The sequence below is a fragment of the Oculina patagonica genome, chromosome 10 (assembly GCF_052425735.1).
Source record: "Oculina patagonica isolate OP01 chromosome 10, crgOcupat, whole genome shotgun sequence".
NCBI lineage: Eukaryota > Metazoa > Cnidaria > Anthozoa > Scleractinia > Oculinidae > Oculina > Oculina patagonica.
In genome coordinates, this window is record NC_135767.1 from 5,706,529 (window position 1) to 5,729,671 (window position 23,143).

At 38.3% G+C, this 23,143-nt stretch overlaps 5 protein-coding genes across 8 annotated transcripts in view; 4 read left to right on the top strand and 1 right to left on the bottom strand.

Moving 5' to 3' along the window:
- The first annotated feature begins 312 nt into the window (after positions 1-312).
- LOC144628860 (uncharacterized) lies at positions 313-4,069 on the top strand. The gene is made up of 4 exons (XM_078486964.1): positions 313-364; positions 2,055-2,422; positions 3,035-3,235; positions 3,731-4,069. Exons 1-4 carry the CDS (start codon positions 313-315, stop codon positions 4,067-4,069), a joined length of 960 nt encoding a protein of 319 aa, XP_078343090.1.
- Positions 4,070-8,073: 4,004 nt separating this feature from the next.
- LOC144628275 (adhesion G-protein coupled receptor G6-like) overlaps positions 8,074-23,143 on the top strand; it is a 37,150-nt gene continuing 22,080 nt past the window's right edge. Inside the window, exons 1-2 of one of the 3 annotated variants that reach the window (XM_078486346.1) lie at positions 8,074-8,330; positions 10,341-10,613. In XM_078486346.1, the coding sequence (XP_078342472.1) occupies positions 10,538-10,613 (76 nt within the window). In that variant the 5' untranslated portion in view covers positions 8,074-8,330; positions 10,341-10,537. Of the gene's footprint in view, positions 8,331-10,022; positions 10,614-23,143 lie in introns of those variants that run through there. The other 2 variants (XM_078486345.1, XM_078486347.1) reach the window with 2 other exon arrangements.
- LOC144628310 (uncharacterized) lies at positions 13,613-18,046 on the top strand. The gene is made up of 5 exons (XM_078486398.1): positions 13,613-14,050; positions 14,158-15,228; positions 16,200-16,440; positions 17,506-17,602; positions 17,909-18,046. The coding sequence occupies exons 1-5, from the start codon at positions 13,932-13,934 to the stop codon at positions 18,028-18,030; spliced, it is 1,650 nt and encodes a 549-aa protein (XP_078342524.1). The 5' UTR covers positions 13,613-13,931; the 3' UTR covers positions 18,031-18,046.
- Positions 16,339-23,019, bottom strand: LOC144628311 (uncharacterized). 2 transcript variants are annotated; one of them, XR_013566237.1, is made up of 4 exons: positions 20,462-20,598; positions 20,091-20,252; positions 17,956-18,147; positions 16,339-16,704 (listed from the first exon to the last, which is right to left on the bottom strand). XR_013566237.1 is itself a non-coding variant. In XM_078486399.1 (2 exons), exon 1 carries the CDS (start codon positions 23,001-23,003, stop codon positions 21,459-21,461), a length of 1,545 nt encoding a protein of 514 aa, XP_078342525.1. In that variant the 5' UTR covers positions 23,004-23,019; the 3' UTR covers positions 20,016-20,252; positions 21,419-21,458. The 2 variants fall into 2 exon arrangements, 1 of the variants encoding a protein (XP_078342525.1); XM_078486399.1 differs by lacking the exons at positions 16,339-16,704; positions 17,956-18,147; positions 20,462-20,598 and adding an exon at positions 21,419-23,019 and having other exon boundaries at positions 20,016-20,252.
- On the top strand, positions 18,060-20,585 carry LOC144628348 (uncharacterized). The gene is made up of 3 exons (XM_078486449.1): positions 18,060-18,218; positions 18,996-19,247; positions 20,046-20,585. The coding sequence occupies exons 1-3, from the start codon at positions 18,060-18,062 to the stop codon at positions 20,583-20,585; spliced, it is 951 nt and encodes a 316-aa protein (XP_078342575.1).

The following is a 23,143-nucleotide window of genomic DNA, read 5'->3' on the forward strand; positions in this document are numbered from 1 at the left end:
GAAAACGGAAGAACGTTTAGAAAACGTTCTTCAAAATTGGTGGTTCAAAACACATTCTATAATATCCGTTTTTGACCAAAATAGATGCGTTTCAAATTTATCCGGACTAGTATGGACGGAAAATATTTTATACGGCGTTTTCAAATTTCTCCGTTTTCCAATTTATCTGGATTAATGTAGACGGTGCCTTACTTTTTTTCCGTCTGACTGATATCTGTTTCCTCTTCAGAAACAATGTTTAGAAAGAAAGTTTACCTGACGCTTGCCTCAGTCCTGGTTGGATCTGTTTTGATTACGTACTTTATTAGCAACATGGGCATTTCTCCTTTGAAGCGGCAAGAAGTCAAATACAGACCCCAATACAGTAAGCGACTATGATTTGGTAATTATTTAGTAGAACCTCGCTTTACTGCCAGGCATGCACTAATAGTATAGCTACAATAATTCACAAAACCTTGGCGCAATTGTTGTTTTTTTTTACTTGGAACATGAAAAGATAAAGTAATTCCCTCTCTCCCTTTTTACAATGTTGCGTAACATGCAAAAAATAATTCCAAAAAATAATGCCTTCAATTGCTGCCTACTTTTGCTCACAAACTGAAACGCACTGCACGAGGAGTTTGGGCACATTGTACTATCCAACACTGAAACAGGGGGGATGGGGGTGGGTGGGCCAACGAATTTTGTCAATGGTTGTAGCTAGAGAATATACTAAAGAAAGAGTATTGTTTTCCCGATTTTCCAAATCCCAGTCCCAGTTCTTTTGTTTATTAGTTTGTGATTTTAACATGAGCCTCTGGCTGGGATAGAGAGGGCAACCTCATCCCGCGCATGACATCAATAAATTGATTGATTGTTGATTGAATCCCAGTGACCCAAATCTCATTTTCCCAGTGAAAATTTGCCCAAATCCCAGTTTCTATTTTATCCTTTAAGGCTCCTCTAATAGAGTAAATATTTTACAGTTGAACTTCTGATCAACGGTTACTCTTGGGCACAATCGCTATAGCGGACATCCTACCCTCAATCCGAAGGGCATTTAGTACGCAGGGATATGTCGCAGCGACATGTTACAGTGAGAAAATCACGTGTACACACACAAGAATTGGATGTGTTACAGCAACATGTCCCTGCTATATTTTTTTGTGTGTGTACATGTTGTGTTGAAGACAAGAATGCTACTTTAAAATATAGTTCGTCATATTTTAAAACTTTTTTTTGCGAAGTCAGTGCTTATAGGCGTTGGCCGTCAACGTTGCTGTGATCTGTTTTAGATCAAGCATAGAGACACGTTCAACCTAACGCCCCTTGTACGTTGTTAAGTTAGTTCGAAATTTAAAAGTTCTAAAACCAAATGAACAAACTATAAGGGCCTGTTTATATGGAGGAAAGTTGTCCTTGGTAGGAGGGTTACCCTCTCCCCCGGGCCATCTCTTGCCGAGCGTTTATATGAAAAAAAGTTGTCCCAAAACTTGGACCTCTCAGTTCAAAACACTGGCAAGAGTTGTTTTAAAACATCTAATATGGAGGCCTTTTCTAAAATCAGGAACGCTGAAGCGACGACCAAGACCATTCTTTGGACGAATTTACCACGGACTGCAATTTCAAATTATCCGCCATTTTGTTTTGGCCGATTGTAGTGTTTGCGCATGCTTCGTTTGTGTCAACTTGTCTCTGATAGGCGCATTCTCGTACCTCGAGTCTTCGTTCCTTCTGCGCAGGCTTGAAGAAACCTGACCGCTGGTCAAAGGGAACAAAGACCCTGGGTACGAGGAGGAGATAGGCGAGGCAAAAATAACCAAACTGTTAATATGGAAAAAAGTTGGCTCGCTCCCTAGGGTCACCCTACCATCAAAGCGAGTGAACCTCACATCAGAGTCACCCTGCAGCCCCCGAGCCAACTTTGCAATTTCTCGGTTCGCAGCTATAGCTACTTATAAAGAAACTTATGAAAAGCTCTCTCGCTCGGGGTGGCTTGGTATGGAGGGTAACCTTCTTACCAGGGAGAACTTCTCTACATATAAACAGGCCCTTAGTCTTCCTTTTTCTTTCAGATGAAACACCATATCTTTCACCTGCAGCCAAACTTGTCAAATTGTACGATGGAGTGGAGACATTTGTAATGTTTATTGGATATCCTCGTAGTCGTCATAGCTTAGTGGCTGCCATATTGGATGCACACCCAGAAATTATCATGACACAGCAGTACGATGTGATAACACACCTTAGAGAATATCTGTCAAACTCATCGACACAGAAAAACCTGCTAAAATATCGGTTATTTTTCGACATCCACCAGCTAGCCAGAGAACAAGCTATGTTCTTTGGTCATGCTAGTCCTAGCTACAAACTGCGGAACAAGCAGGGTTACAACTACAATGTGCCAGAGGCATGGCAAGGAGGATATCAAGAGAGAATAAAGGTAAGCTAACTCAAATTAATCTGTTAATCAACAAAGTATTTCTCTCTTTCCTGCCTACCTACTTTGCCTGCCTGCCTGCTTGCCAGACTTCCTTCCTTCCTACCTGCCTGCCTGCCTCCCTCCCTCCGTTCCTTCCTCTCTACCTTCTTTCCTTCCCCCCTTCCTTTCTCCCTCCCTCCCTTCTTTCTTTCTCTCCTTCTTTCTTTCCTTTCTTCGTTCTTTCCTTTCCTCATTTCTTCCTTCCTTCCTTCGTTCTTTCCTTTCTTTCCTTCTTTCTTTCTTACTTTCTTCCTTTCTTCCTTCCTTCCTTCCTTTATTCCTTGTTCATTCATCCATTCATTCAGTCAGCCAGTTGTTCGTTCATCATTCATTAAACTGGGTTTTTTTGTTATTATTTTAGGTTATCGGGAACAAAAGTGGGGGAGCCACAGCCTTCCTTCCTTCCTTTCTTCCTTCCTTCTATTTTGCCCGCCTGCCAGTTAGCCAGTTGTTCTTTCGTTCGTTCGTTCGTTAGTTCATTCGGTCGTTCGTTTGTTCGGTCAGTTCGTTCGGCCGTTCGTTCGTTTATTCGTTTATTCATTCAAATGTTGATTTTTTTTGTTATTATTTTAGGTTATCGGTGCCAAAAGAGGCGGAGCCACAGCGATGGCCCTAAATAGACTCGGCAGTTTGCGCATTCTTGAAGAAATCGAACAAGTCGTTCAAGTACCAATCAAATTCATCCACGTCACCAGGAACCCCTTTGACAACCTAGCAACCATGATGCTTCGTACTACAGGGTCACGTGACGCTGTTAGAGAAGAAGGAGTAAAAGTATGGAGAAGGTTTTGATGTCTTTCACATCAGTTCATTGTTTTTATTACTCAATATAAAATATGACAAGATTCTAGAATATGATTAGCAATGTAAGGAAGGGAAGGGAAGGTTATCACTATTTCATAAACTAACCCGGGATCCAATTTGTGCCCTGAATATATAGAAATCTAGAGAGTTTAATACGACACAAATAAAGGATATTAAATGATTTCTAGTTTGGGCATTTCAAAGATATCAGGTTTAAAAATTAAATCAGCAAGCGCCCCGTCCCGAATAGTAAGCTCACTTACCCAACCTCGTCCCAGGGTCTTCTCTGTGACGATTTTCAAAATGGCGGCTCAAGCGGAGAAGACCCTGGGGACGAGGTTCCACTTCCACCAATAAGCGCCCTCAAGTGAGCTGCCAAAATTTGTTTTAAGCGACTTTGTACGGCATTTACGATAAACACTACTGCCTAATAGCATGAGTTACATTTTCTTTAATTTTCAACAGATAGACAACAAAGAGAAATTGGATGCAGCAATTAAGAACTACTTCAAAATGGCAGCTTCGAACCAACGCGTCAGGGAACGGTACGGAGATGCTGTTCTCGATATTCCAGGACACGAAACAGTGCTAAGACCCAGGGAAACGCTGCTAAGATTGTGTGACCATTTGGGAGTCACGTGTTCTAATGATTACATCGAAAAATGCAGCAAGATTTTGTATGGAACTCCTTCAGTCACCAGAAACATGGTAGTTTGGACGGAAGAGCAGAAAGAGCGCGTCACAGAAATGATGAAAAGTTACCCTTTTCTGAAAGACTATTCATTTGAAAAACACCCTAGCTAACCATATAAATGCTCTTACCTATTAAAGCAAAAACATAAGGGAACGTGAATAAGTTCCGGCGCAGACATCCCACCCTTTCCTCTGCAGATGTTCACAGGCTAACCAGGATTGATACACCTAATTGAAGAAATGTTGACCCAGTGAAAAGCATAAACCATGAACGATAAGACAGAATGGCATTCTGGGTAGACAGCTTGGTAAGCTTAGTAATATTCCTTTTATTGATAATAAAGATATTTTCTTCCTTTGGGGCCTTACAAGCATGATTTATGTAGCCTGTCATATCATAATGTTTATTCTGTCACAGATGGGGATTACTTTTTCCGTCTTCCCAGTAAACATATTGGTCGCATCGTTCATGGATTATGCATTTCACGGGTCAACATTTCTTCAATCAGGTATATAGGATGTTTGAAAATGAACATCCTGCTTAGACAGCTTAAAAAGTTTCTTTTTTAATATACAGTGGAACCCCGATATAACGATATGCCAAGGGAGCAGTAAAATAATATCGTTATATCGAAGAATCGTTATATCGAAACTCCCGATATAACGATATGGCCGTAAAATAACCGAAAATATCGTTATATCGGGGTAAACCTAACAATTACTTTTAACTGCATATTAGAGGAGGATAAAGAGAATAATTTTGATAATAAGGCTTAGAACACAGTATCGTTTTCGTATATCATCGTACAAAGCTGTTTTTAGAAACGTTAGAGATGACTCGATTACCGTAATGTTATTGCATTAAATTCACTGTTTTGCAAATAAAATGTGACTGTGTACTGATAATATCATTATATCGGGGAAGATTTTACGTTCGGTCCGCTAAATTCTCATCGTTATATCGGGAATATTGTTATATCGAGGATCGTTATATCGGGGTTTCACTGTAATAACATACGTGAAAAATCTCGTAGTGATTGCCATCCTCACTTTTGGTTTTGAGCCCTGTGTAAATCGCGCCAACAGTCAGTAACGAATACTGACTCTCAAGGGAAGTGGTTATAACAAGTGTACTGATTAGCCAAATGGACAAAGTTTATTGGCCTCAAAATTCAAGTTGAGACTTTCATATAAGGTGTGCATGAAGCTTGTATTGCTGGAGAAATGGCACAAGGAGGTTTAAATCTTTTTCTTAGTTTCTACTCCTGATAGAGTGGGGGTTATACAAACAAGACACCATCTTTTAAGGTGGGAAAGGTAGGGTACATGAAGAGACCACCTGTCTGTTTGCAGTGTGGTGGGTCATGTCGGAGTACAATAGTTTTGACCATTTCCCCAAGTTCATTTCCCTTACACACCTAAATACTATTTTACCTTGGATGGAAGTATAGACTGCTTGCGGTCAGCTGTCCTTACTTTAACGTTTCGTAGAGCGAGTTCACAACTCCAATTATTAGTAATTCTTTTTTTCTAGCTCCACTAGGGTTTCATGGCCGTTTACTGACTAAAGTCGCTCGCAATCTTGTTTGTAAAAAGGCCCTGGGAAAGCACAATTTATAACAAATGAGCTCTTTATTGACATATGTTTACCTTTCGGCTCAACCAGGGTGGGGGGGGGGGGGAAGAAACTCCCTGTGTTACACGACTGAAAAAGGGGTCATAGCGGTGCCGGGCAACCGAATGTGCGCAGTAGCTATCGAATGGTTGCTAAGGGCATAGTGAATAGCTTGACAAAGTTATTGTCTAGTTCGCATGTCTTGGTCTTGACCGCGCACAAAACACAATAGCTATTTGCATTTTGTTTGTTCTTTTGAAGTTTGCCGGACATCACAGCAACAAACAGTGATAACGGTGTCCAGACTGGCAAAAGTAGGGCTTGCGAATTGTACCAATTAAAAATAACTCCAATGATTCTGAAATGATTTACCATTTTTTGGTTGTTAAATGTCAACCGTGACCAATTTTTCGCTTGGTATTCCACGCCACCAAAACATTCTTAGTGACGTGAAACATCAGGTGAGAAATCAGAGGCGTGAAACATCAAACGCAAACACCGCCACTATTCGCATTTCACACGCATGCAGTCATTGATATTTAAATCTTTCTGAGAAAACAAAACTTTAGGTGACGTCTTTCTTAGCAACGGCTTGATTCATATAGACTCGCACCGTTTCCAGGCACTGCTACGTCTCCAAAGAAAAGTGCCGACTTTCTTCCCCCCCCCCCCCCCGCCTCCCCCCTGGGCTCAACTAAACGAAAACATCGACGCAAATCAGCTCGAGTACATTTTTGGAAATGGTTTGTAGAATAGCTTCATGTATAAAGGTTATTGATATCTGTTTATTGAGTAGCCAATATCTGATTTGTAATCGGCTCCAACTTCAATCGCTTCTGTATATTTTTCAATCTAATAGTAAGCTAGTTTTATTTAGTGGATTTCACTTTTACTTTATCAGTAGCTGTAGAACAATGTCACGACAAAATCGAACCTAGTTGCCTAGTTCCTGTACGTCTTTCCCCAGGCTAGCACTTCTTCGCTCGCATTACGTGACTGATCCGAAACGAATTGACCGCGCGGTGTAATTTTTGAGGCCTAGAAACTACAACCCAAGACAGAAGTCCTTGGGAAGGTTGGAAATGAACGCTTTGATTTCAACAACTTTTAAATAAATCTGATCTATAGGTACGTACACAACGTGTATGGGCCCCCTCTCCCCCATATCAATGTTGAAGTATTACTGAACATTATGATAGACAATATGCTGTGGTTTAAGTCTCTAGGTATACTTCAAAATTGAATGAGGGGGGAGGGGAGCGCAAACTAGGTGACCTTCCCAACAGTATTGTCTGGGGTTGTAGGCAATGCCTTGAGTAAAAACCTGACAATAAAAAAAATCCGATCTCACCTTTTAGTTCCCCTTTTATTTCATCACAAAACATAAAACGCAAAGTTTCACATGAGTAGTTTACAGTACAGGAGGTCGCAAGGAAGTCTAAAGAGAAACACTACATAATATTAATTTCTTGCTAGGAGATATGTATTTAAAAACTGGGAAAAAATTCACTCAGGAACCTCTTCTATTTCGGCTAATGATAGAAATAAATCCAAGTTCCTGAATAAGTCCCCTGTAGTCTGCGGGCACTACTTAATCAGCCTAAAGTTAGCCCCACTTGAGACAGTCAAACTACACCAAGTCGCATATCGATGTTTCCGTGGTTTCTTATTGTTGTTGTGCTGTAAACCCAAGCGTAAACCGGTTTTAAAAACAAACATTTAACCTAGAAAAGTAATCGCACCATTATTTAGTGTCCTATTGTATCTCCGATCAGTTATTTTATTTTGCGTTATTTTGCCGATTGACTTTTCAAGGGTCTTACATTAGCATAATTTTAATTTTTACATTAGCATAATTTTCTCTTCGTTTCAACATGGTAGCGCCAAAAGGCACGAAGCAACTCTGATAAAAACGTCCTCTAGTACGCCACGGACGAAAGGCAACTCGACGACGAATCGAAACGAACGAACGACGCAAACCCGAAGTGTCCCGACGGGTGTGGCATCAGTTTGGGCCGATATACGGGAAACCACCCGGGAAAAGATTTCGAGTGGCTTCAGTTTGTTTACCAGAAATAAATACGGAACATGTACTTTAGGGAATGATTGATAGCTGTCAACATCTTATGGCATCTAATAGCTTACGATTGGTGTCGTGACTTGGCAACGTCAAGAAAACACTGACTCATTTCTTCAAGGAAGATGAATTTGAAAGTAAAATTTCAAGGGAAGTTTCCCTTTTCCCAATTACGAAAATGAAATTTTATCCAATTCAAACAAGGAAAATCTAGTTACGCATTATCTTTGTGTCACTTTATCAACATAAATATGATTTCGCCTCTCTTTCGACTTGGCGGCAAACTCTTACAACAGGTGGTCAGAAAGAAACGCTGACACTTCATTTCCGCAATGTCGGGCGACCTGCTGGAATAACTAATTTTCTTTAATGCAAAACCCATTTCAGTTTTTTCGGATTCGTAAGCTTTAATTTCGTATAATCTGCCAGTTAATTTATAATTTAGTTAAATTTCTGACGAAGCCTCTTCTGCTGCTTTTAAAAATACGCAATTACGTGATGACTCCTAATATGGGCTGACATCTTGCACGTGCTTTATAAGTATCCTCTCACCGATAGCAGCTGGACGATTTTCAAAAAGTTCCACTTTCGAAATAAGTCGAGGTTTCTTGGAGGCGTCGAACCGCGAGAGAAAATAAAAAGCTTCTTGGCTACGAAAGGATCATATTTCACAAACAGAGGTAAGAATAAGGCAAAGATGAACGGTTTGAACTAATACTGTGGGGAGGTCCAAATTTATTTTTAAATTCTCTCAGTGCTATTATAGCTCTCAAGAACGGAAAACGCATACACATTTCTGCATATAAATTATATCCCTGACGCCTATCTAAACTGGTTCAAAACAAACTTTTATATACTTATAATTTGTTCACTTCCAGTTCAAACTGATATTTAAAATAATTTAGTGCATTTATCTATATTTATTTGTGATTTTAACGCAGACGGTATGTCGTCTGAAAACGCGGGCTATTGAGCGATGCTTATTTAACTTTTGAGAGAAGGTAATTTTTGCTCTCGCTTTTGGTCCGGTGCGGTTTGTCGTTTTTAAGTAGACTTGCCTACAAGTTCAAGCTCACGAAATAAGGTATCCACAGATTTAATAACTTTGGGAAAATAGATTTTTTTAAAAAAACTTTTAACTATTTTTTTTTCGTTTTTGTTTGTCGACAAAATAACATGAGGCAAGCAACAGCTCACTCATTAGCATTCTATCACTTTCCATTGTTGTTGTGTGAGGTCATAAAGCACACTGCTATATGAGTATCGGCCTTCTGTTGTTGGATAAACAGTAAGCCAATATATAATATGTTCGTTCAGTTGACATGCGTAACGTAACCCGTTTATTAAAAAAGATACGGAAATTAAACGTGGTTGCGGAACAGAACGAAAAACGTGAAAAGAAAAAAGAAAAAGACGAATGCTAGTCAATGAGACGCGGAAAGACGCGCAATGATCTTCGCCCTAATAAGCCAAATCCAACTAGGCTGTTATACACTAACACGCACAAACTTGTGTATATACGCATCAAAATTAACTTTCCCAACATCTTAAATACGTATAAAAAAGTTTTTTTTCAATTACTTGGGAAACTAAGTTTGTCGTTTACGTGGGCCAAAAGGTATTGCTAGATCTTGCTACGCAATTTCATACATTGTTTGTCTTAAAAGCTCTTGCGTGAAAATGGCTTGCAAAACTGAAGCAGAGGGTCGTAGAACTCTTTTTTACCAACACCTAACGCTAAAGTGTAATCCTTTCGGAAGGGTGTATCTGCGAAAAATCGTATAAGGGTATAAAAACTACAAGAATAATTCAGAACCAGACTTTTGGTTTCCGTTAACAATTAATGGTCATTACAGAAGTTTCCTGTCTCTTCTCGAACAAAAACGTCTTTCGTGGTTGCCTAATAAAGCTATCCTAAGCTTTCCTGTTGTTTTCTTTACCAAATACGGATTCTATTTCCGCTTCCGGTTTTCCCGTTTGTCTCGAGAACGAGTTACTGCACAGACTTTTGACGCAACGAATTATTATTGAAATTTATTCTTGAAATTGGAGTAAAGCTGCACATAATTCTTGCTGTTTGTATTTATTTCCTTTGAACAGTTCTCTTCAATTCAAAAATTGTTGTAAAGGGTTTTCCGAGGTTTTCTTTAGTAACACTCTGCAAAGCACTGGAAATTGTGTAAAGGCGTTTTCAAAGTGAGAATCCCTGCCATTTGGCAATATACTTGTGGTGGGCAATTTTAATAAAGCATATATGATTTGTTTGCTTTTCATGTTAGGCAAAACATGTGCGAAGGACACTATGTAAATGTTCCCACGTTGACGCAAACTCGCTGAAGCGGAAACTGACGATTTGTAAGGGGCTGAGAAGACTCGCTCGTAAAAACTTATCTAGAACCTTCCTTTGCCATGAAACTTGTAAATATACTTGTAAATATAGCATCACAATGAAAAAATTCTCCATAATACGACAACTAACAAGACCAAGTACTGTATGACACATAAACGCAAATGAAAGATTTTTGTAAGGCGTCCCACCGGCCCGAGTCGATAGTCACGCAAAGAGCTAGTGCCCAGATCCCTTACCTCGCCATCAAAACAAAGCAGAAGAAATCGGAGAAACTTCTCAAGTAGTAGTTATGTATCTCCTCGCGGAAGGTTACTAACAAATTGGTTTTTAATTCTCAAAGGTTTGGTCTTGCCTGCTCTTCATGGAAGAATGAAAACATCTTAAAAGTAAACCGGGAATTCGATAAATGTCTACAAACAAGCTCATCAAGCTACGGGTCACTGGATATTGAAAGAAAATAGTTTTCAATTTCGTCCTTTTGATTTACTCAGACTCAAGTGAACGTCGATTGCAGAACTGATAATTACTGTACTCGGGATGTATACTAAAGGAACAGTGGTTTTATGGTCAATTCTGATCGCGCTCTTCTTGGTACAAACACAATCGACTTCAGGTAAGCAGAGATTAATGTGTTTAGATGAACAAGACTTGTATTGGAGGTTAAATGTGCTCCTAACGAGCGAGATTAGCGAGAAAATAATACTCGGTATATTACCTGCAAGGCAAAGAATTTCCTTGCTCTCTGCTGTCGTAAATACTCGCACATTCGCTGCACAGTTTTCTAACAATCGACATTACGAAAACAGTAGTTTAAACAGCGTTTGTTTTGGCTAGTTTTGCAGCAATATCGAGTTGGTCCTTGACACGAAAAGGCTTGTATTTTTGAGAGTAAATTATACCAATACTATATCAATTTGTCTGTATCTCGGCTCATCGATCGATCCATTCGGTAGCCGCTTTGACCGCTTTCGGGACTACATTTTAGGAATTATTTGGTATAAGCCATGAGAGCATTTTGTGTATATTTCAATATGCAAATACTGTTCGAGAGATGAATGAACTACCGGTAAATAGCCCGGGACTAGAAGTTTATTCTGACGAGAAGTTTGCCTGGTAGATGTAATTTCCCAGCGGGATATTGCATCAGTTTAGTTATGTTTCAATAAAACGCTATATCCATTTGCTACTGGCAAAAGTTTATACGGTATAATACATAAGTTTCAGATCCCAACTGAACACGTTCGTTAACTGCAGTGTAAAAGTACGCTGCACGCGGTCGGACATATGTTGTTGTTTTGCGGTCGATTTAGCGCTTAAAATTGGTCTCAGGGGGTATATAAAGTGCAAAATTCTCAAAGAACCTCAAAACGTTTTTCCATTTTAACGAAAACACAATAGACATATCATAAATTAGTAATTTCATGTCTTTTATTAACATTTTAAAATTTCAATCAAGCCGCTTGTCTGAAATTGACAAGTCGGTCACGCAGAACAAAGAAAACAAAAGTGATAAATTTCTAGAATTGTCGACTGGTAAAAACAGAAACAAAAGTCTCGTGTAAGACATGTTAAAAACGCGCAAAAAATCACGAATTTGAATCACACTCTAGGAAAAATGACAGAAGAATTCGACCATTGTTGTGTTCATGTCGCAACATCGGCGAGGATTTGTTTATAATCCGCTCAAATTCACCAAATGCTTGTAAAACATTCAGCTCATAACATATTCAAGTTTTAATATGCCTGGCTCAAATTATTCGGTATAAGTTTTCTTTTCTCACCAAAAACAACCTTATTTTTCGTGCAAAAACTTCGATAAATTCTTGTGACACGACTGAACAGATTTTTAGGAAATTATTGAATGTTCCGTTCATTACGTCATTAGTGACTAGTACTTCTATTTTTGTCACGAATGACTGCCTCTGCCGTCATAAACAAACCGCTAAAGAGAATATTTCAAAGGAAAATAATTCTTGGTTTAATACCGTTTTCAGTTGCCAGGGGCTAGAACTTTTTAATAATGAAATTATTCAGGGACAAATTTTTAATGATTTTTTGTCCGTGCTCTTTCAATCAACTGAAGGCAATTTCAAGGAAATAAGCTATCAAATGCCCCTAAGGAAGTCAGAAAAATCTCGATAAAGCGTCATTCAAACTGTAACATTTTCTGGTCCGATCTCATGTTGTGTCCTGTTGTCTCAGCAACAAAGCAAATTCTTGCTAAATAACGTCAACGCACGATTTCAGTCACGTCTTTGACTGAGGTCAAAGTCAGAAAGAAAAACACTCCTTTTGTTTTTCTAAACAACAATGTCTGGGCTCATGTTTTAAGAGAAGATTATTTTTTACTAGTCGTTGTCTTCTTTATTCCGTTGTCCAAGTTTTTCTTCTGCTTTGGGGCCTTCTACAGCAATTGAAATGAAAAATATTAAAAATAGATGCAATGAATTTATGTAAAATATTACTTTTTTTACATACCAGTAATTATTTTGAAAGTAAACAGCTATAACCATTGTTATATTGTGGCTTGTTTGAAGTCTAGTAGGATAAGGTCGGATAATAACATTAATTTAATCATATTACTTTTTTATCTTTTTTTGCGTCTGGGAAATGATAGTTAGAAAAAAAGAAAGATAGCTGGCACAGTTTTTCTCTCCGTGTTTTTTTTGAGAATTTTTGATGGGCATCTAAGTTCTCCTAACAAGATCAGTACATTGTCAAGCAGACAGGTGATGAGAAAACAGAAAATAATCAGAAGATATTGACTTGATACATCACCAAATTCTCCCAACTGACATTAAAAGAAATATTAGCATACAGTTAAGAGAATTTCTCTTTCAAGTTTGGTACTGAAAGGGTGAAGCCATTAGGCATGCAGTTATGGTAAATAATTAGTAGCTCCATTGAATTTTAGGTACTTGAAGCAATTATGTTTAAAAGCAATTTAAGCATCTTATAGTGAAAATGACCAACTGAATTCAGCCGTAGGCTTGTAGAAAAGGCTAGAAAAATGTGGTCACGGAAAGACGTGTTGATAAACAGGTAGCTTAATTGACGTAGGCTGCATTGTGCTAAAACAACTTCGAGCATAATACCACGGTTCAAAAATTTAAGAATTATGCCGGAATAATAGTCCTACTTTGCGGCATTATAGTGATATTTTGTGACTTTTAAGCCTGGTTTTCACTAGCGACGCAAGCACAAGCGCAAGGATAACAGGTCTTGTTTCACCGTGAAAACGGCTTCGACGCAAGCAGAAGCACAAGCGCATTGTATTTTGATGCTTGTACTTGTGCTTGCGGCAAGCATAAGTACAAGGGTCAAAAATTGTCCGTTTTTGCGTGATTGCACTTGTGCTTGCGTCGCTAGTGAAAACCAGGCTTTACACTTCATCATCCCACGGAAAACTAGCTAAAACTGGTTTTAAAGAAAATTGCAGATCTAGGAAACTGCAAACGCGAACTAACGCGTTGTAGGATCCTTTTGCAGGGCTGGAATAGTTAACGCAGACTTATTAATATGCCGGCAGAAAATTCGAGCACGATATACTGATGACTTTGTTTTGGGAATCAAGAATTATGCGAGCATAATAACTCTACTTTCACAGGGAGCCCTCACATCCGTTAAGAATATGAATAAAAGATTAACCTACCTTTATCGCGCGCGTGTTTTGTGGCGGCCATTTTGAATTTTTAATACGCGCGCGGTCTGCTAGTGCGAGGTCTGGAACCGATATTACGGAAGTCTGGGACGGGCGGCAGAATTCGTAAATTCTCGGAGGATCCGATCGCTCACCGAGAATAAATAAGTGACAAGGGATGAAACTTCTCATTGGCTTTCGTCGTATGTCTCTGCCAGTTGGGGGGAACGGAAATAAGATGGAAATAAAAGACCGGAAGTCAAAATGCGGGTTGCGTGACGTGCGTTCAACATGGCGGACCAATGGCGTCCTCTTAATGTTGCAAATGATTTGAAGAGTAATTTAGCTAGCGCTGTGGAAAATGAAGGAATCAACATTGAGTCGACAAACAAACTTAAAATAACGGAATGGTGAGTACTTAAGTTCAAGAGGCTTAGTTGGCTACTCGAATTTTAATGAATATCGATGGTGTACGCGTCAGTCATGCATTGAAATTTTTTCTCTCGACTTAAACTAGGCTGGTTGAAAATTACAGCGAAGCGAATGAAAGAAGTTATGTGCCCTGTGCGGAGTTGTACGAAAGGTATTTGGCGAATGGTTGGCAGGCGAAAGAAAACTGCCCGGATTTGAAGCCAGTAGATGCGAGTGCGTTTGGTCGTGTAATTAGAAAGGTCTTCCCAAATGTCACGAAAATCAAACGGAGGACTGAAAGAGGGAAGCCAGCTACTCGTGTCTATCTTGGGCTACAGAAGAATAATTATCCCCGTGACTGCGACTCTTGTCCACCTGACAGAAGTTTTCTATCTTGGTCTTCTTATACCCTCAACTACAGTCACCCTGAGTGGTTAAAATCAAGTGTCAGTGCAAATGCAGTAGAGTTCATTAGAGTTGTTCCTTTACTTATATGTAATGACCGTAAAGTTTTGCAAGAAGTTTCTATTTTTAAAGATTGGTCCTTCGAACTGAAAGTTATGGGAAAGATAGTTTCCAAAGAGAATATCAACAACATTGTATCAGAGATTTCAAAGAAGAGTTCTTTGGATATTCTTTTTTCTGTACTTTCTAAAGTAGACATTTGTAAAGGATTTCCCATCTCGAATGGGGAAATTCTTAAGAGAAGTTCTGTAGAACTAGTAACTGAGAAGTGGATCTTGGACAACACAGAAATTGTCAAGTTAAGGGTGAGGTCTCCAGAATGCAGCCTTGTCTATGCTCCAACGTCCAAATGCGCAATGTGTGAAAACTGCTATGGTTTAAAAAGATCAACTAGGGCAGCTGCTAAGGAGCAAAGCCATGTTCAAGTAGAGAAGGAAAAGAGCAGGAAACCTGAAACCCTCATGTCAAGGGAAGAACTAATTGAAAAACTCCATGACGAGAAGAAAAAACGTGTCAACTTGGAAAGGAGAGAAAAGTATCGTAGAATTGAATTAGAAATGAAAGAATTTGAAGAGTCTGACCATGAGGACTTTGTTTCCTTGTTTAACAATGTAGTAAATGAAGAGTTACCTGAGGGAATGCGCATATTTTGGGAAGCGCAAGCTAATGCTCTTCACAGCAAAGGCCCGACAGGTCACCGATGGCATCCAAAGTAAGTCTGAAATATGGCATGAAGATTATTATAAATAAATAAATAAATAAATAGTGCGGTTTTCAATTGAGTGTCGTAAAATCAAAACCAAAATAATTACTTACTGATTGGAATAAACAGTGAATTTCAAACTATAGTAAAAACAAAACCACAAACAGAATACATGAAATTGCCCGATTACTTTTGACACTCAATTAAAAACTGCTCCAAATAATTAAATACTTTACTGCATAAAAACAGATTAATTATATGACTGAGAAAATTACTTCATTGTGATTGGCTGAAAGCAGACCAATTTATTGTTTTCAATTTGTTTTGCAGTGAAAATTAATGTTTTGATACATTCAAAATTTTCTTAGTTATGAAAGCTTAAGCAATTAATAAGTAATAAAATTACACTACTTGTAATATTTGGAATTTTTTTCAAATTGCACTCGTAGTGCAATTACCAAAATTAATTAAAACATCTTAATTGAGCACTTATTCATGTGATGTTATCACAGTGATATCACTCTACTTTTGAGCAGTGCTGTACTATATTTATCGTCAGCACACTGGTTTATATTATTAAGAAAACTTGACCACTGTAACGTTATAATAGGTCTCCAGTGGTGTAAACATGGTTCTGGGCTGTTGAATTTTTTGAAGTTATGCTCGTGACAGTGTCCCAAATTAAGTCATAACTTTTGTGACAGAAATTATAGTATAGAAAGCTGCTTCTGATTGCATGATCCATTCCCTTGACTTCTAGAAAGCAGTTAATTATCCATTTTCACATAATCATTTCCCTGGAACTTTTAGAAGAATGATTTTTCTATTCTTCTAAGTTTAATCAATCTATTATTTCTCTCGGTCCATTAATCTCAACACAGCTGGCAGGAACAAGCAAGGTGTTAATTTATTTGTAGACTCACCCTTGTTGTTGCTAATACTATAATTTGGCAACTTCAAGCCGTTACTCTTTCTTACAGAGTCATCAGTTTGTGTCTCTCAATATGGCGTAGAAGCCCCAAAGCCTATGAAGAGCTCCAAAGAAGTGGAATGTTGAAGCTTCCTTCCGGAAGGCTTTTACAATATCACAAAAATATAACCAGTCAAGAACCTGGTTGTAATGAAGATGTTCTCCAGTGGATGGTTCATGAGGCAGAGAAGAAAAATATTGGCACAGCAGGAAAAATTGGAGGTGTTATACTAGATGAAATGGCAATACAGGTGCTTCTTCTTGGCAATTTTTTTGCTATTATCATGATCACAGTTAGAGTGTTTTTGATGTGACTGAAATGTTCACTACTAACCATGATTTATTGGCAAGAAACAAATAATAAAAGTGGTTTTCAATTGAGTGTCATAAAACCAAAACCAAACCACCAAGTATGTACGGTATTAATTGTCTGATTATACTTTCAAAACTCCATTAAAAATCATGGGCCTATATGCATGGGCACCTTCGGTCCTGGGGATCTGAGACCTTTTTGCCTGAAAAAAAAATGGCATGGGTTGAAAGACAAAAAAGAGGCATATTAAATAGAAAATAAAACATGCATAATTTGAAATAGTTGTGTACAAACTATGTCTGCTTGCTTTACGTTCTTTAATTAATTTCGTGGTGTTGTCTGAAGGTGTCAATACACTGAATCCTTTCTCAAAAATATTTTATTTATGCACTTTAATTCAGCAAAAATTAAATTAATTTTGGGGAGCCATAACTTACATTGTTTTCCCCCCATTTAAAACATTTCATTCAAAGTTTTAAGCTAAGCCCTGAGAATTAAACATCTAAGTCAATTTAGCATTAGCTTCATTACATTAATTTTAAAACAGCTTTGTTTCAAGGTCTTGCACTAAATCCACCGTGCACAAATGCTCAAGCTAGGAAAAAGCTGATTGCAACTGAATCAAACTGAGGGCTCACACAGAATTTACGAGAAAAGTCGAACATGATTATAGCAATTTGTGAGAGGAAACAAAAGCAGATGAATGAGAAATTTGGACTTTTGAACCACTTAGTTTGGTAAATTTCCAATACATTCCTTGTTGATGTAATTCGTTTGGAATGTTATGTTGACTAAACTTTTCGGCTTATTTTCTATTTTTTCTCTCGGCTTAAAGAATTGCCTGAATTCAAAGCATTTTGCCCAAAATATTTTGGCACCCCGCCTCATATGCCTATGTTCAACATTGTTCTTATTAGTGCTAATATTATTGAAGTTGTAAATAAGTACTGACAAAAGTATTGTTTTTAAGTTTTAATCATTTCATAATCTGTTGTTGCATTAGGAGGACCTTCAGATGAAATCCTGTAATGGCAAGTGGCAGTTGGTTGGGCTTGTTATGCTTGGATCTGAATATGATGACATGAACTTGATTCAGACAGGTAATAAATTTAATAGCCCTTTTTGCAGAACTTTAGTGTTGCTTATTTGCATTAAGTCAATAAAATTTAGCATGTCTGTGAGGCACTTAACATGCAAAATTTGAAGTTGTTTTGACGATGTTGAATTTTAGCCAAAAATCACTCCAGCTCTTCTTCCGCCGGACCTAAGTTTCAATTGAAAATTGATTCAGAATTATACCTCGCAAAATGTCTACATTTCTTAGATTTCTAATTTATCAATGAATGGAAACGATGTATTATTACTATTATGTGTTAATTGGTGCTACTACTATATGCCTATTGCAGGTGAGACTAAAGTGCAAACTGCAACACATGTTCTCCAATTTGTTTACCTGGGAAACACTGGTTTTCGTTTCCTTTTTCTCATTATCCGACTCGTGAAGTTGACCCATCAACTTTGTACATAAAATTCTGGGAGACGGTTGGATGGCTGGAAATGGCAGGATTTAGTGTCATCTATGGCTGTTGTGATGGTGGTCAGGCAAACCGTTCATTCATACAAATGCACTTCAAAGGAAAGGATGCTGTAAGGGAGAAATACACAACAACAAATATACACACTGGACAACCTCTTGTGTTTTTTCTAGATTCTTCGGTAAGTTTAACAAAATGTTGTAGCAACATTAACAAATCTTTACATTAAGTAGTGCTCTAATTTGTGAAGTATGTATAATTGCAAGTAATTATCTTAAATTATATAATATGTACTTCACAGCTTTGAAAAAGAACATAATGTAGCTTTTGAGAACCGCCGCATTCAAGAATGTTTAATGTTCTTTATTTGCTTATTACTCAGTATTTACTGGTAATATCAATTGAGACATGTTTATAAATTTCAAATTATATATGAAATTTCATTTCTTTGCCATAAATATTTCAATCAAACTTTTTACTAAATATCAAAACAGCTTCAAAATCCGATTAAAGGGTAGGGTTTTCATCCCTTTTGGTCATAAATATGGTATGGCTTTTGCCATCCAGTCTTGATATGGATATGTCTTTAAAAAGAAGCTACCTTTTCACCATAATCAGTAAGACCATCAACAAAAAAATCCCTGCACAAATTATCTTTAACATTGGTCTGAACTAGGGAACTAATTTTAAAGGTCTGAAACAGGGTATTGATTAGTAAGAGTCAGGTTATAAATACGGGAATCAGATTTTTGATCAGGTCATTAATAGGGGAGGGAGATTATTGCTGATTTTGGTCATATAATAGGTTAGGGTTTTGGGAGGTGGGCCACACCCTTGACCAATTTTTTTGGAACTCTCCTTCCCCAACACCCCCCCCCCCCAACCCCAGGTATAAAACCTATTAAGTTAAGGCATTATAACTTTTCAAATAATGAAGACTTCTTGTCTCCTATAATAGCACAACTTCAAGAAATTACGGAATAACATTGAGAAGAGCTCCAAAAGTGGGACATCACGAAATTTGTTGCTCCATGGAAAGCCGGTGTACTGGTCTCATCTCAAAGAAGCCTACAAATGGGACCAGAATAACCCATCCCTTAAAATCCATGAGAAACTTAATGAAGATCACTTCACGTTGGGTTATGCAACCCGAATGCGCAATCACTTGGCTGAAAATGTCCTGAATGATAAAATGTTGGAATTACTTCAGGTAAGGTTCCAATATTGTCTCAGATAACATTACATACATGTATAGTTCAATTGTCCAAGTGTTAATTCCTCAGCCAAATGTTAATTCTTAATTTTCTGACAAAGTCAGCTGAGCTAAAGTCATTACACTCAAATGTTACGCTCTTTCATTTTCTCCTTATCAAAACTATAATTTCTTAATGTTAGGTTGTCGAGGGGATGATTAACAATACATGACTTCATTAATATTTGAGATTTTGCAGTAATGAAACTGTGGGCTGCATTAACAATACTCTCGGGTAAAATTCTCCTAAGGTAATGATATTAAAGCTTTGTAAATATCTCCCACAAGCATCCACTTCCTACACACTAGTAGGTCAGGCTTTAATAGATAACCACTGAAAATAATTCTAATTATAGTTAATTTTTTTGTCGATCAAAATACTTCTATTGAACTTGATAACTGTTTCTGATTTTGTAAATTTGTGATCATTTTTTTTTTTAAATACATTTAAGTGCTAATGACCTTTCATCTTATTAGCTTATTGAATGCATTGTATGTAAATTAGATCTTGTGTGTGAATATTGATGTTACTTTTTTTTTCTTTCCTTTTTTTTCTGTGACCCGTCTGTTATCGTTAGCATTGTAATATATTGTAACGTGATGTAAATAAAAGCTGTCATTAATATTAAAAAAAATGTGATCATGAAAACTAATAGAATAGAAGAATGCAATATCCTATTAATTTTCATTATTTGGTGAAATGTAGTTCAATAGAAATGTTGAGAATACTTATAAGATTGATGTCATCTCTAATAGGCACATCAGAATGATCTCAAGAAGCACAAAAAAGAGTCAACACACCTGGACTCGACTGTGGAACTCCTGCAAATGACCAGCATTTTAGTAAAAAATTTCACAAGTCCACTGCCGTATGCAAGCACCGAAGATGAGAGGTTCATCGAGAACAGGAGAGTTTTGAAGTGGATTGAAGATTGGGAGGAAGAAGTCAGTGGAAGAGTTGACCTAAATGCATCAGAAAGGAACAAATTAATTTTTTCCGATAAGCTGTTATTTGATTTGAAGTCCATGATTATTGGCTTTGAACAAATTTGCCACATTTCATTTCAGCTGAATCCTGGTTGCGTTATTAAGTCAATGTTTGTAAACAGTGACCTGGTAGAAAATATTTTTTGCCAGGTTAGGGGAGGCAATGGACAAAATAGCAACCCTACCTACTGCCAGTATGGTCCAACCATCAACAGTATTCTTTTGGGGCAGACATGCTCCACTTCCAAGTCTAACACTGGTAAAACTTCAAGTTTTTCATTTTCTAAGCCAAAAAGGATCAAGTATTGAAACTGAAGTATTTTGCTTCACACAATAAATTTTGGAACCAATTATTTGGCGAAAATTCTTAGGCTAAAATAATGTTATCCGGTTCCAGGCTCAAGCGAGCGCGCGACGAGCTGGGTCTGGGAGACAATCGAAGTGGCTTTTGATGCCACTGCCGTGAGGTTTCAATCCGTAGGTAAAGTGAAATATTTAAGGCCCACTGGCAAAAAGCAAGAATTATTGGATTCTCATTTTCATTCCTATTTTTTTCGTTTTTTCTTTATTTTCCGAGGCAATATTAATGATTTTTTTTCTTTCTTTGTTACCTTTTGAGAGATCGATATTGGAAATTGCGAAATGCGTCGTTATAACTCTCCTCAATTCTCTTGTCTCAGGATCATCCAAAACTTTTGATCACGGCTTGAACCATAATTCGAAAATTCATACAGCTCCGACTTCAGTTTCGTGCCATGAGCTTGGAACAGCCTACAATAATTGCGTCCACTAAGTGTAACGCAATCCTAACCCAGTCCGTATCGAGAATGTTTCGGACGGATTTCTTCGCCGTGCTATCCCCCCCCCCCCCCGCCCTCTGTCCCACACAAGCAGGGGCAAAAGACAAAGGCCGTTTTATTGTGCTAGATGTTTATAGTTTGTACATAGTTTTTCTCCAACTGACAGGCACGTCTTCAGACGGATCACCTCTTCGGGGACAGCTGGGGTACACTACCGTCACACACACTGCTATTAAGCAACGTACGTTAAAAGTTTGGGCGTCCTCCACTAGGGAGTGACACACGTCCCGCCTGTAAATTTTTAGAACAAATAATTTTCATTAGTTCCTATCTTAGTCTTACCTAGTTATTCAATGTTCTCATGTTCCAGTACACGAGAAAGTCAGTCCAGTGCTTGTATGTTCGGAATAAAATCATGTTTCATGATTTCAGCAATCAGGATCTCGTTCAGTCTTGCTTTCGTAAAACTGCTGCGGAAAATGATACCATATGCCGCGAAGAAGGGTGCAAGTTCATTTTTACTGTACAGTCGACTCTCAAATATTTTAGGGTGTTTTGTGCATAGTGCCTGCAGCTGCTTGTGCGTTACAACCTTGCCTTCTGACTTGTCTTCTTTAACTTCTTGGATTGTGATTTTGGACTTCTTAGCATCATCTTTCTTTGCTTTTTCTGCCACTCGTTTTCTATGTGCCTCCGTGCGTTGTATTTGATTGTCGCGTCTAAAATCGCGCAGAAATTGGCCTGCACCCATCTTAAAATATCTTTCCACTACGTCATCGTAAATATCCTTCCTGAGGTCTGCAGTCAACGCTTGTGTTGTGTCTTCGTCGCACGATACACTAAGGCAACTGTTCCATGTTTCGAGCAGTCTGCTGTCAGCTTGTGCGATATCCATCGCGGATGATACCAAGTTTGACTTACAAAGTTTGATTCGCTCGCTGTTCATGAGTTGAATTCTTTTCCCTTCCAACGCCAAGAAAAACTCGTGGGCAAAATCAGTGATGTGTGTAAGTCCTCCTTTACTATATTGCCTCCGGTCGGTAATTGACAAAGTTTCTGGAAACGCAGAAGAACTGTGTATCGATGATGATGGAGATGTCAGACTATCGACTGCTTTCTTCTTCACATAGCACTCCTTCACTCTTCCTTGCAAGGATTCTTTACTGGAAAACAAATTTTCTTTGATGTACCGTCGGAATTTATCACGCGTTTTCGCCAGCGCCCAACCTCCACAGTACCTAATTTTCCCTTTCATTTCGACGGGCAAACTATTTACATCAACAAAAACTGGCGCCTGGGTAGAGATGTGATCTGATGTTGCCTTGGAGGCTTCGTGGATGATCGCAGCATTGATGGCGAAGGCGATGTCCGTCAAACATGACCAATGTTCCTTCTTTTTTTGGCTTTGAGGAATTCCAAAAATAGTGAGAAATTCTTTCTCAAGTTCAGAACTCAAAATTAAAAGATGCACGTCGGAAAAGTGCGCTCTAAAGTACTTTCTTTTTAGAGTCTCGTTTCTGTGTGGCTCTAAAGCTTTCCTAATGCAGTTATGCAGTCGGTTCCAGAGAATTTTGACAAAGCACTCTCCAGCATCAATGCAGTCGGGCGTTAGCATTGCATCAAACAGAGAGTTTTTGCTATATGCAAGCGAATGCGTTTGCTGTGCAAGGAAGCTAGTGTTTTTAAGAGCAGATATAAACGAAAGGAAGTTGAAAGTTTCTGGTGGCTTACTTAGGTCTTCTTCGAAACTTAAATTTTCAAGTACCTCACGAAGGTCTACTTCTTCCTCGGTGCCACGTTCCTCTATCTCTTGATCAAAAAATCCATTCACAATTTGATCCATCTCCCGGATATCCTCCTCTGAAAATACGTCATCACAAGGTTCATCAATGCCATCCAACAGGTTTTCCTCGTTGCTGGAATACATCAAATTTATTGTTTTCTTCCGGCAACAGGCGAGATTGTTCACGTCAAGTTGTGTGTCATTGTCTAAAGTTAAAAGGCGGGTCGAAAATTCTTTAACGCACTGCGGAAGTCCAATTATCTTGCTCTTACGGAAGCCCACGA

Bases quoted from the DNA above. Each gene is read 5' to 3' on its own strand.
- LOC144628860 (XM_078486964.1), top strand. From the start codon at position 313: ATGGGCATTTCTCCTTTGAAGCGGCAAGAAGTCAAATACAGACCCCAA. The intron at 2,423-3,034 runs GTAAGCTAACTC...TTATTATTTTAG, and splicing joins GATATCAAGAGAGAATAAAG to GTTATCGGTGCCAAAAGAGG. The intron at 3,236-3,730 runs GTATGGAGAAGG...AATTTTCAACAG, and splicing joins TTAGAGAAGAAGGAGTAAAA to ATAGACAACAAAGAGAAATT.
- LOC144628348 (XM_078486449.1), top strand. From the start codon at position 18,060: ATGGCAGGATTTAGTGTCATCTATGGCTGTTGTGATGGTGGTCAGGCA. The intron at 18,219-18,995 runs GTAAGTTTAACA...CTCCTATAATAG, and splicing joins TGTTTTTTCTAGATTCTTCG to CACAACTTCAAGAAATTACG. The intron at 19,248-20,045 runs GTAAGGTTCCAA...CATCTCTAATAG, and splicing joins AAATGTTGGAATTACTTCAG to GCACATCAGAATGATCTCAA.
- LOC144628310 (XM_078486398.1), top strand. From the start codon at position 13,932: ATGGCGGACCAATGGCGTCCTCTTAATGTTGCAAATGATTTGAAGAGT. The intron at 15,229-16,199 runs GTAAGTCTGAAA...TCTTTCTTACAG, and splicing joins GGTCACCGATGGCATCCAAA to AGTCATCAGTTTGTGTCTCT. The intron at 16,441-17,505 runs GTGCTTCTTCTT...TTGTTGCATTAG, and splicing joins TAGATGAAATGGCAATACAG to GAGGACCTTCAGATGAAATC.
- LOC144628311 (XM_078486399.1), bottom strand. From the start codon at position 23,003: ATGTATTCCAGCAACGAGGAAAACCTGTTGGATGGCATTGATGAACCT.